This window comes from Gobius niger (assembly GCF_951799975.1).
Source record: "Gobius niger genome assembly, chromosome: 11".
NCBI classification, from domain to species: domain Eukaryota; kingdom Metazoa; phylum Chordata; class Actinopteri; order Gobiiformes; family Gobiidae; genus Gobius; species Gobius niger.
Genome location: NC_136862.1, coordinates 28,677,427 through 28,693,470, shown reverse-complemented (window position 1 = coordinate 28,693,470; position 16,044 = coordinate 28,677,427). Strand labels below are relative to the sequence as shown.

At 41.1% G+C, this 16,044-nt stretch overlaps 2 protein-coding genes across 3 annotated transcripts in view; both read left to right on the top strand.

Annotated features, from left to right (window-relative positions):
* The window catches only part of LOC306970399 (protein sprouty homolog 3), a 489,858-nt gene that overhangs the window by 426,434 nt on the left and 47,380 nt on the right, over positions 1-16,044 (top strand). The window lies entirely within an intron of this gene.
* rbm41 (RNA binding motif protein 41) lies at positions 137-15,322 on the top strand. Of its 2 annotated transcripts, XM_079566345.1 has the most exons (8): positions 137-252; positions 2,957-3,073; positions 6,666-6,858; positions 8,355-8,559; positions 9,760-9,944; positions 10,152-10,394; positions 13,066-13,207; positions 15,096-15,322. In XM_079566345.1, the coding sequence occupies exons 1-8, from the start codon at positions 245-247 to the stop codon at positions 15,227-15,229; spliced, it is 1,227 nt and encodes a 408-aa protein (XP_079422471.1). In that variant the 5' UTR covers positions 137-244; the 3' UTR covers positions 15,230-15,322. The 2 variants fall into 2 exon arrangements, with proteins under 2 accessions (XP_079422471.1, XP_079422470.1); XM_079566344.1 differs by having other exon boundaries at positions 9,760-10,394.

Here is a 16,044-nt window from a genome sequence, read left to right as displayed (position 1 = left end):
TTTATTGCATTATTGTTGCTTTTGCAGTGCGTTTTCATGTCTATTTTGACGCTTAAAAAAATAAAATAAAAGCTTTTAGATTTGGGTAAAGCCAAACCGGTTCAGGTGGGGTTAAATGCTCTGTAGCCTGAACCATTTTTTCCTTATTTTGACCGACAGCGATAGACTACAGCAGCCCGTACTACATTTCCCATGAGCCCACGCGCGCACGTACAACACCGGAAGTAGCAGCGCAAAGCGGAAAATGAAGAGGTAAACAAAACTTCTCCTTCTCTGTCTGAAACGTTTGCGTTCTTAGATTAACCCTGAATGTAAATAATGTTAACAGGAGCCCCTAAAAGCTGCAATAGTTCAATATTTACGGAAAAACTCCCCGGGTGCACGCGGGCATAACGTAGTAACGTTGCCATGGCGATAGCCGTAGCGACAGAAGCTAACGCGCATTTGAGTTCTGTCCTTCTTCTTTCTATTTCTATGGTTCTGTCCGTGCTCCCTTTCCCCCCGTGTTTAACATTTTAATCCCCTCAAAATGTAGTGCTTGAGTTGAAGCAGAGTTTGTTTGAATATATCCCACACTAAACATAACACTAAAAAGACATTGGTCTCTTTACGGGCTCATTATTCTTTCACTGATTCTGATTACACTGAAATAGTCGTAGGCTCCTTCTTCACAGCTGCCCTGCTGGCTGACAGAGACGTGGCTGCCAGTGTGCGCCTTTTGACTATCCAACTTCCGATACGCCGTAAAGGAAGAGGCTCTCAGTTTTCTTACTTAACCTCTTAACCTCCGCCTGAACCTAGCCTACCACATTTTATCTAGTTTGGCTTTACCCAAATCTGAAAGCTTCTTGAAGAAAAGCATCAAAGCGATAAAAACGAGATGAAAATGAGGATGAGAACCCGACCAAAAAAATGGCAAACGCGTGACAAAAACACAACAGTAAAGTGACAAAAAGCGATGAAAAGGTGATGAGAAATGTGAAGGAAACGCAACAAGAAAAGTGACCAAAAACGCAGCCAAAGAGTGATAATGGAAAAAATATCCAAAAAGGGAGGGCAAGGTCGTTTTAGCGTCACTGTTACCATGGAGACCTGCCATGTTTGTGGGTACTATAGGTACCTTCCGCATGACGTCACGCCAACTAAGTGACTCCATCTTAACGGGATCCATGCTAATGAACTCCAGATAAACTCACCAACGTTTCATTTAAAGTCTACATTTCAAAACCGCTGAAATGCCTGAAACTTGTTGCACAGTTTGATGCAAATGAGTGGTGTCAGAATTTCTCATGTCTTTACTCTTTTGTACTTTTCAATCAGATATCTCTTCAAATGATTAGCCTATTGAAAACTGCTGTAGCATAGAAGGATTTACTGTTTGTTAATCTGTGAAAGAGCGAGTCTATAGCCAGACTGCTGTGTGCGCTCGAATCATTTCGAACTGCACTTGTGATTTTAGTCTGGCGTTAGCCAATAATTTTGATATTTTTCCAAAATGTCTGTTCTTTAATCCTGTACTCTAGCAGTGGGCGATTTTATTCTAGCATTAGCATGCTATTGCTTAGGGCTGGGCTACAATATCAGATCGGATTTGGATCGCAATACATTGTGCTGCAATACCAATTTCGATACTTTATCAAGTACTTTCAATTCTTGTTTTTGGAGGCATTTTTTATCATAAACTCCTTTGTTTTCCAGTGACAGCACTTTGTTAACCTGGCTAATGCTGCTGTGTGCGCTCGAATCATTTCGAACTGCACAGCAGCCTGGGGACCATGGCCGAAATTTTTGCATGGATTTGGGAACCAATCACAGAACGAGGAGGGACGGCAACACGATGACGCGCTATTCGATATAAGGAGGCTTGTAGTTTATTTACGGATTGAAAAAAAAAGTTTATTTACAGATCAAACATGACAGCAGCAGACGCAATGGTATTTTTCGATCAAGCTTTAGACCTTGTTCTAAATAGTTTAGCTCGAAAGTTTACAGCGGGTACGTCATACGTCATCTCATACGATGATATGATTGGCTGTGGCCTCGTGCAGACGCATGATAGACATTCAGCCCAATAAACTACTATGGACGATCGTAAACCACACCTCTCCTACCAGAAAATGAATTGGTGTCCCAGACTAAATATCACTTGTGATTTTAGTCTGGCGTTAGCCAGACTAAAATCTGGCTAACGCCAAAAATCTTTGTTACATTTTATGTTAATGCATTTTTTAATCTCAATACTTAACTGTCAAATGGCATTTGGTTTATAAACTTTGGACACATGACTGTTTTCTTTTTACACATTTTAAGATAAACATATTACTAATTACTTATTGAATTGAGATAATATCGGATCAGCCCCTGAGTATCGTGATACGTAATGGATCGTCCCAGCCCTACTGTTGCTCGCCGTGGCATTTTGTGCGACAATCAAAACTACAATTGTGGAGGTTAAAAGTAACTCAGCGACTGAATTCTCCAGGTTTTGTGCTTCAAAATGAAATACAGCGTGTCCATATTGACTGGGGTTTAGTGACACTTCTGTTTCAACAAACTTGTAGCTAACCAAGTCTCTCTGTTCCCCTGAGGTCGAGGAAGTTGTGGGAGGACTCGTTTAAAGCCATGAGTTTCCACTGCAAACAGGAACTCTCTATCTCTTTCTGTCCTGGAGATATCGACTTTTATCGGCGCGAGCTCGGCCAATAGCCAATATTGTACAATCCCCAAACAACAGTCGACCTCTAATGACAAAGTGGAGATAAAAGCAGTGGAACAACTGCATTACCTTTTAAAATCTCTATAGTTTATTACAGATAAAACCTGCTCCAAATGATGCTTAGCGACACAACATCACAATCCTGAACTCGTTTTCTGTTTGGAGATTTCCTTAAAAAAAGAAACAGTCGAATACTTTGTGCCGCCTCATGTCAGTTGTGTTGCCTCTGCGTTTATCCAGGGTGAGCCGTCCCGATTGCGAGGAGGGGCCACTCTTCGAGGAGCAGGAGTCCGAGGGACAGAGGCAGCTGCACAGTCTCCTGGTTCAGCAGCTCCAAACGCACGTGGACATCCAACGGTAAAGATCTCTCTCACCTCACTGTTTCCAGCTCGACGGTCTTCTGTTCCCAAAAGGTGCAAGTCGGGCTGGGTACCGTTAACCTCTTAACCTCCACCTGAACTGAGCACATTTTCTCCTGTTTGGCTTTACCCAAATCTGAAAGCTTCCTGAAAAAAACGAGGATGTACAGGTGCTTGTCATATAATTAGAATATGTCAATCAATCAATCTTTTTTATAGAGCGCTTTTCATACACAGGTGCATCGCAAAGTGCTTGACATTTAAAAAGACATTAAAAACATTCTCGCCCGTCAAACCCTCCCAATATACACAGTTATCACAATACACACACACACACCTACACCCCCCACCCTTTACTCTACACTCACACACATACATGAGGCTGGGTACAGATGACCAGGGTGAGGAAACCCCATCAGGAGCAGCAGACCGGCCTCCCCATAGGAGGCGGGGCAGAGACACCACACCTCCACCTGGGCACCCACAGGACAGCACCCACACAGCCACAGCTGCTCCCGAGGCAGAGGGCCCCTTCAGAGGAAACACTGGAGATTCTAAAAATATATGAAGCAGTATAAAAACATGAAAAAAAGTTTAAAAACAAAGTGAAAACTAGTAAGAACCTAGAAATAAATATCAAATATCAATAAACATCAGTAAATATCAAGTTATCAAAATTAATAAATAGATAAATACATAAATATCAGTTAAAAGCTAAGCTAAAAAGGTGGGTCTTGAGTTCTCTGCAGCCCTGAGCTCCTCCTCGGGTCGTTCCAGAGGCGAGGGCCGTAATATTGGAAAGACGCCTCACCGTGAGTCTTTTTGTTGACTTTAGGAATAACTAGGAGACCCCTGCCGGAGGAGCGAAGGGGCCACGAAGGTTCATAAGGTAAAAGCAACTCTGAAAGATAAGAAGGACCAAGACCGTTAAGCTGGAGAAAGTTTTCTGCCATCCATTATCTTAACATCACCAAGAGGGAGCATATACAGGTTAAAAAGCACTGGGCCTAAAATCGAGCCCTGGGGGACACCACATGTAATGTTATGGACCTTAGAGGAGCAGGTATCCACACTTACCATGAGCGTCCTGTCTGTGAGGATGGAAGTAAACCATCTGTGTACAGCCCCAGAGAGGCCGATTTGTTTTAAATGAGTTAAAAGAATAGTGTGGTCGACAGTATCGAAGACATATGTCAAGCTTTTGTTTGTTATAATTTTGATGATTATGGCCATTTTCAAAATATTCCAATTTTATGAGATTTTTTACAAGCTGAGCCATAATAATCAAATGTATAAGAAATCAAGGCTATACATATGTCACTTTGCATGTAATGATCTATTATCATTTATTAGTTTCACAGTTTAAGTTGAATAATGGAAGCGAAAGCACTTTTTATATTCTAATTATATGACGAGCACCTGTATATGCAACAAAATAGCGACACGAACGTGAGGGGAAAAAATCAATGACAAAGTGACAAAAAAGCCACAAAGTGTAACAGAAACGTAATGGAACGGGACATCACCCCGAAAAAAGTAATGAAAAAGTGAAGCCACAAAAGAGTAACAGGAAAGTGACAAAAATGTGCGACGCAACAGAAAAGTGATGAAAGTGAAAGAAGAAAAGAAAATGTCAAAAAAATGAAGACTACACGGCAACAATGCAAGGAAAAAGATTAGTTTAGATTAGATTTGTTGGTCTTACCTTTCAAATGAGGCTTTCCACTGGCTGTAAACCTGAACTGGAGAAAATGCACTCGGTTTAACCTCTTAACTCCCACCAGAGCGGATCCCATTTTCTCCAGTTTGGCTTGACCCTAATCAAAAAGCTTCTTGGGAAAAAAGCACCAAAACAGCCACAAAAAAATGAGAAAAAAACAAGGTTGTAAACGCAACAAAAATGCGACAAAAATTCAACAAAAAAATGACAAAAAATCAATAAAAATGTGACAAAAACCTCAACAAAAAATGTTACAAAAACTCAACAAAAAAAATGACAAAATTCAAAAAAAAAAAGTGACAAAAAACTCAACCAAAAAGTGACAAAAATTCAACAAAAATGTGACAAAAATGTGACAAAAATGAAATAAAAATGTGACAAAAACTCAACAAAAAAAAACGACAAAAATTCAACAAAAATGTGACAAAATGGAAAAGAAAAAGAAAAAAAAACATACAAAAGGTGACACAGCAACAACGCGAGGAAAAAGATCAGTTTTGTGGGTCTTAGCTTTCAAATGAGGTGTTACACAGGCCTATAGCGAAAGAGGACAGAATGCATTTGGTTCAGGTAAGTTTAGGTACTACTGGTATAGAAAAAATTTAATTTTCGAAGCAGATACCGAAAAGATCCTGGAACAGCATTAAAGGAGTAACTTGGTTGTTTCAGCTTAAATAATTGACTTTTCTTCAATTTTCCCCACATTTTCCCCTTGTTTATTTCTTATTATTCCTACTTTTTGCACATTTCTGGACATTGGAGATGAACCCGATATTGTGAATTTGCTCACCTCCCACACATACCGTTTTCTGGTTCTAGATGACAAAAATGTGTTAGTATGGGTGTAGTAGTAAAGTATCGTTCAGGTATCGGCATCGTTAAATTACTGGTATCGGCAAAAATGTAGCGATACCCAGGAAAAAACTGACGAAGTTATCCAAAAATCAACCTGACCGTATCGCTTAGTTCTGGTTTAGTCCCAAATGCAGGAGCTGGTTTTGTTCATTTATAACTTCAGGAAAAAACTTGTCATTTTCAATTTTCTGTTCTCAAAGAAAGAAAAGAAAGATCCCAGTTGAGCCTCATTATATTTTTTAATAGCCCTATTGAACTCTAGAACCTCATACAACCACATGGGGGCAGTATTATACCATTAACCTCCACCTATCGATCTTTTCATTCCCTCGTACTCAGTGTCTGGGGAGGCATTCAGAAGCAACACTGTGTTATTGCCCCTTTAAAAAAAAAAAAAAAAATCATTATTAAAATGAAACTCTGCGGGTGAAATGGGGGAACATTCAATTTAGAGCCATCAGTTTGAAACTTTTTCTGTAGATTACGGACAAATGAGAAAGACTTTTCATTTAACCTCTTCACCCCCACTTTAGCCGAGCGCATTTTCTCCAGTTTGGCATCACCCAAATCAAAACATTTCTCGACTATATGCCAAGGCCTCATTTGAAAGCTAAGACCTACACAATTGATCCAAACTTTTTGTTTTGTTTTCGCCCGGTTTATGTCAAGTTTGTGTTGCATTTTCATCAACACTTTTATATTGTGCTTTTGTTGCTTTTCCGGCACGTTTTCCTCATATTATTGTTGCATTTTTTTAAAACGGGAATCAAAAAAGTGATGGAAAAAAACAACAAAAGAGAGAGACAAAGAGTTAAGGTTAATTAGAAAAAAGTACTGCAATATTTACGTGTGGTTAGCCTTAAATTAATAAAGGCTACTGAGAACCAAAACAATGATCACCTTACACATATAAAAAGATAAACAGTCGCCTTTGATTGATACGGGCAGTTTTTTTGTGTGTGATGTTGCCTGGACATTGTAAAAACAAAACGCACGCCCCCCCCTTGTGTTGCAGATGTGTCTCGAAGCGCCAGTGCTTCGCCCCCGCCGCCCTCTACTGTCCGTTTGGAGCGCAGGCCGCGGGGGTGCGCTCCCTGTCCCAGTTCGAGGCTCTGCAGGACGGGGAGAGGGAGCTGAGCGCCCTGAGGGACCTGGGGCTCACGGAGGAGGAGATCCAGCTGTGGAGGAACCGAGACCAAACCGACAAGGTACAAGTTCAGATGAGAAGCCGTGATCGGAATCGAAATCGGAAAATACAAATCAAGACTGCACGGGGTTCATGCATTCATTTAGCAGTTCATATTTCAGTCTTCTCTCCAATGTTAATTTTATGAAAAGTTTATATTTTTTCCATGATCTAACAGCCTACACGGTTGTTGTACTTATTCAGGTTTTTATGACTACTTTAAACTCCTTCTTTTGTACTTTATTGATGCCTCACTCTGATTTCCAGGCAACTGGTAACTGTAACCTCGGTCCAGCTGATTAAACTTGTATGTAAACACGGCTAATATATAAATATGCTAATATGCTATAACAGTTAGCTGATAAAATGCTTAAAGCTACTCTAAGCGATTCCCTTTAGCCGGTCTGGCATTGTTGCTTTCCCACATTGCATCGGTAGATACCAGGGGCGGACTGGGACTGAAAAACAGCCCTGGACTCTGACTAGCCTGGCTCAAATTACCGTAATTGTGCACTTCCACAAATACATATTTTAACAGTTCTTTATTACATTTTTGCTGCTTTTTTTGTCACATTTTCAACACTTTTATTCAATTTTTGTCGCTTTTTTAAAACATATTTGTTTAATTTTTGTCACTTTTTTGTCGCTTTTTATTTAACACATTTTTGTTTAACTCTTTTCCCCAGTTCGGCTTTTTATTATTTTATTTTTTACTGGTGTCATCAGCAAAAAGAACGGGAAAGGTGGTCGTAGAAACAGAAGCAAAATCATTATTAATATAAATAATAAATAATAATGGTCCCAAAATTGAACCTTGTGGTGCACCATACTCCACAGAATTCCTTTTAGATTCATGTTTTTTTTATACTGGGCTTTACCCAAATGTAAAAGCTTCTCGACTGGAGATCAACAATGTAACGCCTCATTTGAAAGCTAAGACCTACAAAAGTGATGGAAACTTTTCGTCACGTCGCCACATTTTTCTCACATTTTTGTCACATTTTTGTTTTGTTTTTAATCATTTTTTCTATCTTTTTTGTTGTGTTTTTCTCACGTTTTGTGGACTTTTCATCCTCTTTTTCTCGCTATTTTGATGCTTTTCTTTTTAGCTTTTAGATTTGGGTAAAGCTCGGTTGAGGCGGGACTGGTGGCCCTAGAGCCAGTGGCCCTTCTGTGCTCTTCCAGAATGCTAGATACGCTACATGCGCAAACAGCAGCAAACTTTGTACCGTACCCTGTGAGTTCTTGAGTTGACTGGGGAGTCATAATATGGCCACCAGCGCTGGACAGTAGTTTGGACCTTTACTATTTCAGTGTCCTATTCTAAAGTTTGCTCAAATGAAACTTACACATGCTGATCAGCACAAAGAAGAGTGTTTACAGAATCAAGGTGTCTCTGGACTTCTAAAGCTTCACGCGTTCGTCTGTCTGACGTTTACCGGCGTGTGGAGCGGCGTTTTGCCTGCGTCAGAGGGAAGCCGCGTGAAACCTTTGCTTTACCCCACGTGTCTTCCCCAGTCGCGTGGAGTCAGCGCGGACCCCGGCGCCACACAGCAGCGACTGCAGCAGATCCGAGCCAAGATGGCGGCCCACAACGAGCTCCTGTCCCGCCCACAGCGCTTCAACAGCAGCCGCGCCCTGAGCCGGAGGGAGATGGAGATCGAGCAGGCGCTGTACCAGGGCAACGACAGACAGGGCTACCTCTCTGCACTGTTCCACAGAGGTACACGGGAGCATGTACACACTACTATAGCGTTAGCAGGATCTAACAGGGCTTGAGTTAGAAATACCAGCTTATGACTGACAAGTGGATGAATGCACATCACTATGTAAATCCAATGCATCGTTTTAATCATTAGGCACCAAGCACAATACATTTTGGCTTTAATTTTTTTTCAGATTCATAAAGTGTGTGGATTGTGTAATGTTTTCTCAAGTAAGAGTTATGTTACTTTAAAGGCAAACTGTGTAACATCTCATATTATACTGTTGCCAATACTAAACATGGAGCTGCTCCACATGAACAAAGCTCAGAGCTGATCCTTTGGCGGTGAATTTACATGATCTGAGGCTCTTTCAGGCGGTCAATAGAAGTTTGGATGATTTTAGTCTCTCCTTTTCATTTTTATTTAGTCTGATTTTAGTCGACTAAAATATCTGGACATTTTAGTCATAGTTTTAATCTCATGAAAAACTTTTAATTTAGTTTTAGTCTAATTTTAGTCGTCAAAAATATCACTTTGACTAAAATTAAGACTAAATATTTTAGTCGACGATATTAACACGATTTAACCTCCTGTAGAATCGACCACAGACGCTTTTTAAACATCTGATCACACAGAAGCATTACATTTACTCTGGATTTCTTTAGTAAGCATTTTTTTCTTACATTAATTATGAAAACATGAAAACATGCCAAAAAAGGGGTAAAAGAGACAAAAAAATGTCAAAAACTTTGATTAAAGTGTGGCGAAAACGCAACAAAAAAGTCACAATCAGTTTTGCAGGTCTTAGCTTTCAAATGAGGCAAAGGTCTCCAGTCGAGAAGCTTTTAGATTTGGATAAAGCAAAACTGGAGAAAATGCACTCAGTTAAAGTGGGGGGTAAGAGGTTAAAACAATTTTTCTGAAGCAGAAGTAAAGTAAGTGAGAGAAGTAAAAGTAAAAAAAAACAACACTAAAAACACTACTTGGACATAATGCTCCTGGAGTTCTGTGAGTGTTGAATAACAGTTTTAACGGAAAAGTCTGATTTATGTTTCTGTAATGGCATAAATAAATTTATATGAAAATGCTTTAAAATATAAATATACATTTTTCATGAATAAACAAAATAAATCTCATCCAAGTCATTGCTGCAAGTTTGAACTATCAAACTAACTACCCCTAACCTTTTTTCCTCATTTGTGTTTTCCTGTGTTTAGATGAAGTTACAGAGGACGCCCAGCAGGTGTCGACATCGCACCGCACATTGGACTCTGTTTACAGGGAGGTGTTGGAAGAGGATCGACTGGCGACTTCAAGGCAAAACAAAAAAACACCTGAACCATCATCGCAGGCTCGCCCGGAGGAAACCGACCAATCAGACGAGCCAGAGCCCGGACGAGAGGCACGGACCGACCAATCAGACGAGCCGGGGGGTCGAGAGGCACGGACCGACCAATCAGACGAGCCAGAGCCCGGACGAGAGGCACGGGCCGACCAATCAGACGAGCCAGAGCCCGGACGAGAGGCACGGGCCGACCAATCAGACGAGCCAAAGCCCGGACGAGAGGCACGGGCCGACCAATCAGACGAGCCAGAGCCCGGACGAGAGGCACAGACCGACCAATCAGACGAGCCGGGGGGTCGAGAGGGGCCGCTCCGATTGACCGCAGCAACGGAGATCGATCTGAAGCAGCCAATCAGCAGCCTCCGAGCGGGGTCACGTGCTCTGGTCACAGTACGAGGGGACGTGGAGGTCATAACCGACGACGACATCTCATCCAATCGGGAGTCGGGCGACGTCATCCGCAGCATTCCCAGATTCAGGAACTACCAACCCGGGAAACCCTCCAAGGTGCAAACAGTGCAGTGCAAGCATTGACCTCTGAACCCCAGCCTGAACCGAGCACATTTTCTCCAGTTTGGTGTTACCAAAATCGAAAAGCTTCTTGAAAAAGGCGTCAAAATGGCAACAAAAATGAGCCGAGACGAGGATGAAAATGCAACAAAAGAGCGACAAAAAGAAGTCACGAAAACGCAGTGCACTGGGCTAAAGGCTGCAAGCTCCAGTGAGAAGCTTTTATCATTGATTTGGGTAAAGCTGAACTGGAGAAAATGCACTTGGTTAAGGTGGGGTGGAAGAGGTTAAAGGTGCACTCAGCAACTTTTTATGATAAAACACTGCTTGCGTGGTTAGTTTAGCGCCTTTTCTTACCATCCCGTTGGCTCCAAAGACGCTTCATGATCAACTGTTTTTAGGATTCCCACCCATACAGCACGAAAAGGTCAAATATAATATATATATTTTTTAAACATACAAAGTTGCATAGTGCACCTTTAATGCATTTTTATGGCATTTTCTTTGGAAATATTAAGATTTTCATATTATTTCAACTTTTGTGTCTCATAATTTATGTCACAACTGAGACATGAATGAAACTTTTACTGTGAAACAGTTTCTCTGTACTCAGTACTCAAGTAACATGTTTACTTTTACTTGAGTATTTATTTGGGTCAATACTTTTTACTTGTACTTCGACTAAAATTATTCCAGAGTAACGTTTCTCTGAAATAAGAACTAAGTAACATCTTTACCTTAATGAATCCTTCTCGTAGTCCCTGTGGGGGTAATGCAAGTGTTAATGGGATGGTTGGGGGGTCTTTCATCTCCCCTTGGTGTCTCTGGCCAGAAAACCACAATTGCAGCTTTCCTGCCGCCGGGTCGGAGTCACCAATACACACTAATGGAGTCATGAAGAAGAAGCTAACAGGCTAACGGGCAAAGCTAACTGTGGGCTAGCACCACTTAAACAGTATTTACAGCCGAGTCTGAGTGAAAAAAAAATATCTCCAGATCCACTGTATCACTTTATATCACTTTATGCACCATATGTAAATCCAATCCTGTTGTTCTATGTCAATTGTTGTCGTCTACCATATCTTACCTCTTATTTTTATCTTATTTATTTTAAAGGAGCTATATCATGCTATTTTAGCCATTCCAAAGTTAAGTATAGGCATTTATATGATATATTGTACCTCTACCATTATGGACCACTCATTTTTGTGATAAATATAAGTGTTTTCTGGAGGTATTTTTCAAAACCGGAAGACACAACGCTTCGATTCAGTTAACTCCGCCCCCTCTCTCCGCGCATACAACTTTACCGTAATATAAATAAACAACAATAAGTGAAGTTACTTCACGATGCAGTTATAAGGAGTTGACATCTGCAACACAGCTTCATAAATGGCTAACACACAAGCTAATATGCTAACACACAAGCTAACACGCGTTTGCACTGACTCACCGCTCTGGTCCATCGCTGTTTACATTGTGGGACTCGCGTTGGTTATAAAAGTTAATCCACTTTGATTCTGGCGAAGGTTCACCAAACATCCATCAGAGACAGTCACAGAAAAACAATATTTTGGTGAAAGTCGCTGAATCCAGGAGAAAAAACAGCTGAGTGGCCTCTTCTTGAAAAAGGCTGAATAAACTCCTCGTCCTCGTAGCCAAACGCGCTTCTTTTTCTCCGTGACATGATCGTTAGTTAAGAATAGAACAGGTGTCCAGAATAGGTAACGAGCTCCATCTTCACAGCTGCAGCGCAAACATGACGTCTGTTCAGACACGATGTGTTTGTTTTGGCCACAGCTGACCTGGAAGCACTTCGGGCACATCCTTTTTTATTTTTTTTCATTTATTTTTTTAAAATTCATTTTTTAATCTTTGTTTCTCTCTTACGACAGAAATAATGAAAACGCTGTTTTACAAATTAAAATCAGGCCGTAAGCATAGAATTAAGACATTACATTACAGACGTCGAGCACTTCCGTTCCGCTGTTACGACACAACTGAACACTCAGTCGTTCACCAGGAGAGGGAGGAGCAGCTGCTCAGAGAGCAGGATTCAGGAGGATTACTGAGAGCTGCGTGAATGAAGCCACAAACCACTCTGGGGGTGTTTTTGATAAGGAAATAGCATAACAACATGGCTAAAAGCTCTAAAAAGTCGATTTTGCATGATATAGGACCTTTGATATTCTTATGCATGCCCCTAAAGCCTTATAGTTTCAAGTTTATAGCCTATTTTTTATAAACTCTGTGTTATATGTTTTTTTTGGTTAATTTTGCATGACCAAGAAAAATTCCTAGTTTGTGAACCTGTTTACAAGCAATGGCAATAACAAACTATTCTGATTCTGATTGTGTAAATTCCCCTCATTCCACTGTTTGATGGACTGTTTGCAAATCTTAAGAAATCAAATATGCACAGATATGTCGGACATAAAAAAATAGTATCCAAAAGCACTACATTTGGCTGCTGCCTGTAGAAACCCTGTTCCTGTGAGAAGTCACTAAAGCGATCTCCTTATGAGTTCACACTTCACTGTGATTGGTTGAAACAGCCTGTCACTCACCAAATGAAGCTCAGCAGTGCCCACATTCCCCTGTCCCTCCTCTCGCTATTTCCCCCTTTAGGGATTAGCAGCGTTCTAAAGGCTTTTTGTTTCCTCTGAAGGTGCTGTGCGTGAAGAACCTGGCTGCACAGGCGACCGTGGCCCAGCTGGTGGCGCTGTTCTCCAGGTTTGAAGGGAGCGAGCCCGTCATCTACAAACTGCTGACGGGGCGTCTGAGGGGACAGGCTTTCGTCACTCTGTCAGGTCAGCGGCGGGGGTCCAGTCACAGTGACGGTTTCCACTGCGGTCCCGGGTTATGTTTGTCATTCATCAGAAGCATCGGGTCATTCACGTGTTTGCAGAGTCTTTATATTTACATGTCTGCCGTGTTATGGCCGACATAAGTTAAGAACACAATTCATACACAAGGCAAATCAAAGGCAGATCAAACCAATCCATTAAACATTTATAGAATCATACATTGATTACATTTGGAGTGTCGTATTCAGAGCTAGTTTTCAGCCTGGGTTTGAACCTTGTCAAAGCTGAGGCCCGTCTCACATCTTCTGGAAGTTTGTTCCAGATTTTATCTTTTTTTTTCCATACACAATGAAGGCCTATTATAAATATAAAAACATCTTCATTTCGCCCAAATAAATGGTGAGATACAGTATATTATTCTAATTCAGTGTAAAACCATTTTAGGCCTTTTGTCTCTTGTTATTTCAGCAGGAGATTCAGATAACGCTGTGTTCTTTGTTGTGTTTGTCTATGGAGCTCTCAACAGTTTGAACCTGGAAGTAGCTTATTATTGTGTGTGACGTCACACTTACAGTAACAAAACGTATGAAACATATTGAGGTGAAAAAGCAGTAAATTCCGTGGCGGTAACTATGGTAACTGTCAAAATGCAGATTTATAGTCTTGTAATCCCTGGGCCAATTCACATGAAAACATGCTTTAAAGGAATAGGCCACCGTTTTTACACACTGAGATATGTTCTTACCTTAACTTTGACGAGTTCTTTAGGACCTGTCTGATCTTACCCCGTGTCTTCAGTCACGTAAACACAGCGCAGACGGCGTTAGCATTTAGCCTCTCCCTCTCTCCTCTATAGCTCCAAAACAGGTCAAGATAGAAGCTACCAAGCTCTTCCACGTTTTCCCTATTTAAATATGGTTACGTGAAGTGTTACACTACAAAGTATAATTACACAAAATTAAACAATGTGGATTTTCTAAGCGGATAAAAGGGGGGACTATATTGTAAGGCGTAATAATACCAGGAGTAGTTTGGCATCCGCACAGTAAAGTGAAGATTACTGCGCAGATTTCGAATTACTCCTGGTATTATTACGCCTTACAATATAGTTCCCCCTTTTATCGGCTTAGAAAATCCACATTGTTTAATTGTGTGTAATTATACTTTGTAGTGTAACACTTCACATAACCATATTTAAATAGGGAAAACGTGGAAGAGCTTGGTAGCTTCTATCTTGACCTGTTTTGGAGCTATAGAGGAGAGAGGGAGAGGCTAAATGCTAACGCCGTCTGCGCTGTGTTTACGTGACTGAAGATCAGACAGGTCCTAAAGAACTCGTCAAAGCTAAGGTAAGAACATATCTCAGTATGTAAAAACGGTGGCCTATTCCTTTAATTTGGACCTCAGTGAAATTGAATTCAGGACCCCTGGTGTTTGGCTTTGCTATACTATTCCCTGTCCATTCCACACAGGGAAGTGAGTCTGGTAACGCAGCAATTGGAGCAGTATGAATGGGCGGGCCTAACGTGCACAGATTGTCAGTGAAATAAACCAATCCGCAATTAGCGGACGTGACAACCTCTGTAGTCCAATTCAGAAAATATGAACTGGATCCTCGACTTGTCAATTCCCTGTGACGGTTGTGATCAGCCAGCAATCAGTCACTTGTTTACCGTGTGTGTCCAGACCGGCCTTCTTTCGCGCAGTAAAGAAGCGGGTGTGGTTCAGGCTACCCTGGTGTCGCCCTAATATCCACACTCATTGCATAAAATCTAATAGGTCGTCCTAACGATCTTTCTGTCATTTAGATCAACATAAAAGGCCTGTCACATGCACTTTAAAGCTGACCTGAGTGGACTGAATCAAGCCCTTTTTTTGCTTTGTTTTTCAGATGTGGAAACGGCGCACAAAGCCCTGGACTTACTTCACGGGTATCGACTGCTCGGGAAGCCTATGGTCGTGGAGTTCGGGCGCGACAGACAAGATTCCGCTCAACGACAGAATCAAGAAAAGGACCAGAAATGAGTCCCAAATGAAAACAATGTGACTCTGACGGACACACGTGAGCCATTGGGGCGATGGTGGCGCAGTTGGTAGAGCGTCTCATGATTGGGAGGTCGTGGGTTCGAATCCCAGCTCCTGAAGAACTCCTCGTTGTGTATTGGAAAAGACACTTCACCCAGTGTCTGCGCACATTGGTGTATACGTTATATAAGTTGAGACCATTTACCATTTAAGGCGAAGCTTTGGATCAGTCCTGAGAAGAACCACTGCTAATGATGGTGAAATATTTCCTTGTCGAAACCATTATTTAGTACAGAGGTTGTCAGTAACAATCTGTACTTTACTTGAGTAGTGTTTTGTTACTCCACTCCCTAGAGAAATATAATATTTTCTACTCTACTACATGTCTATAAAGGCTCCAATGTAAAAGTGAAGATAGTCCATGTCTTTAGTTCATTCTAAAAGTCGAATAACACACACTCCGGAACAGTAGGTGGCGCCCCGCAGATGTACTGCCTAAAACCACTGACTCAGAACAGGGAAGAAGGTTTGTCCCCATGTGTTGACACTTTTTTTTTTTTACATATTTGTACTTTCTGCTTTGATAACTTAAGTATTTAAGTTAAATACAGCAAACTCTTCAAGTACTTTCACTTAACGTAATGTTTGCCAGGAGTATCTGTAGCTGTAATGAAATCAAATACTTGACCTCCACTGCCTACAATCCCAACTCATCTATGTTATTGACGCTAATTTTCTGTACGTTTTATTTTTGACAAACTCCAAAGGAAACAAACACAAATGTAATCCCTGACTGTGTTTATTCAGGGACGAGG

Bases quoted from the DNA above. Each gene is read 5' to 3' on its own strand.
- rbm41 (XM_079566344.1), top strand. The intron at 3,074-6,665 runs GTAAAGATCTCT...CTTGTGTTGCAG, and splicing joins ACGCACGTGGACATCCAACG to ATGTGTCTCGAAGCGCCAGT. The intron at 13,208-15,095 runs GTCAGCGGCGGG...TTTGTTTTTCAG, and splicing joins GGCTTTCGTCACTCTGTCAG to ATGTGGAAACGGCGCACAAA.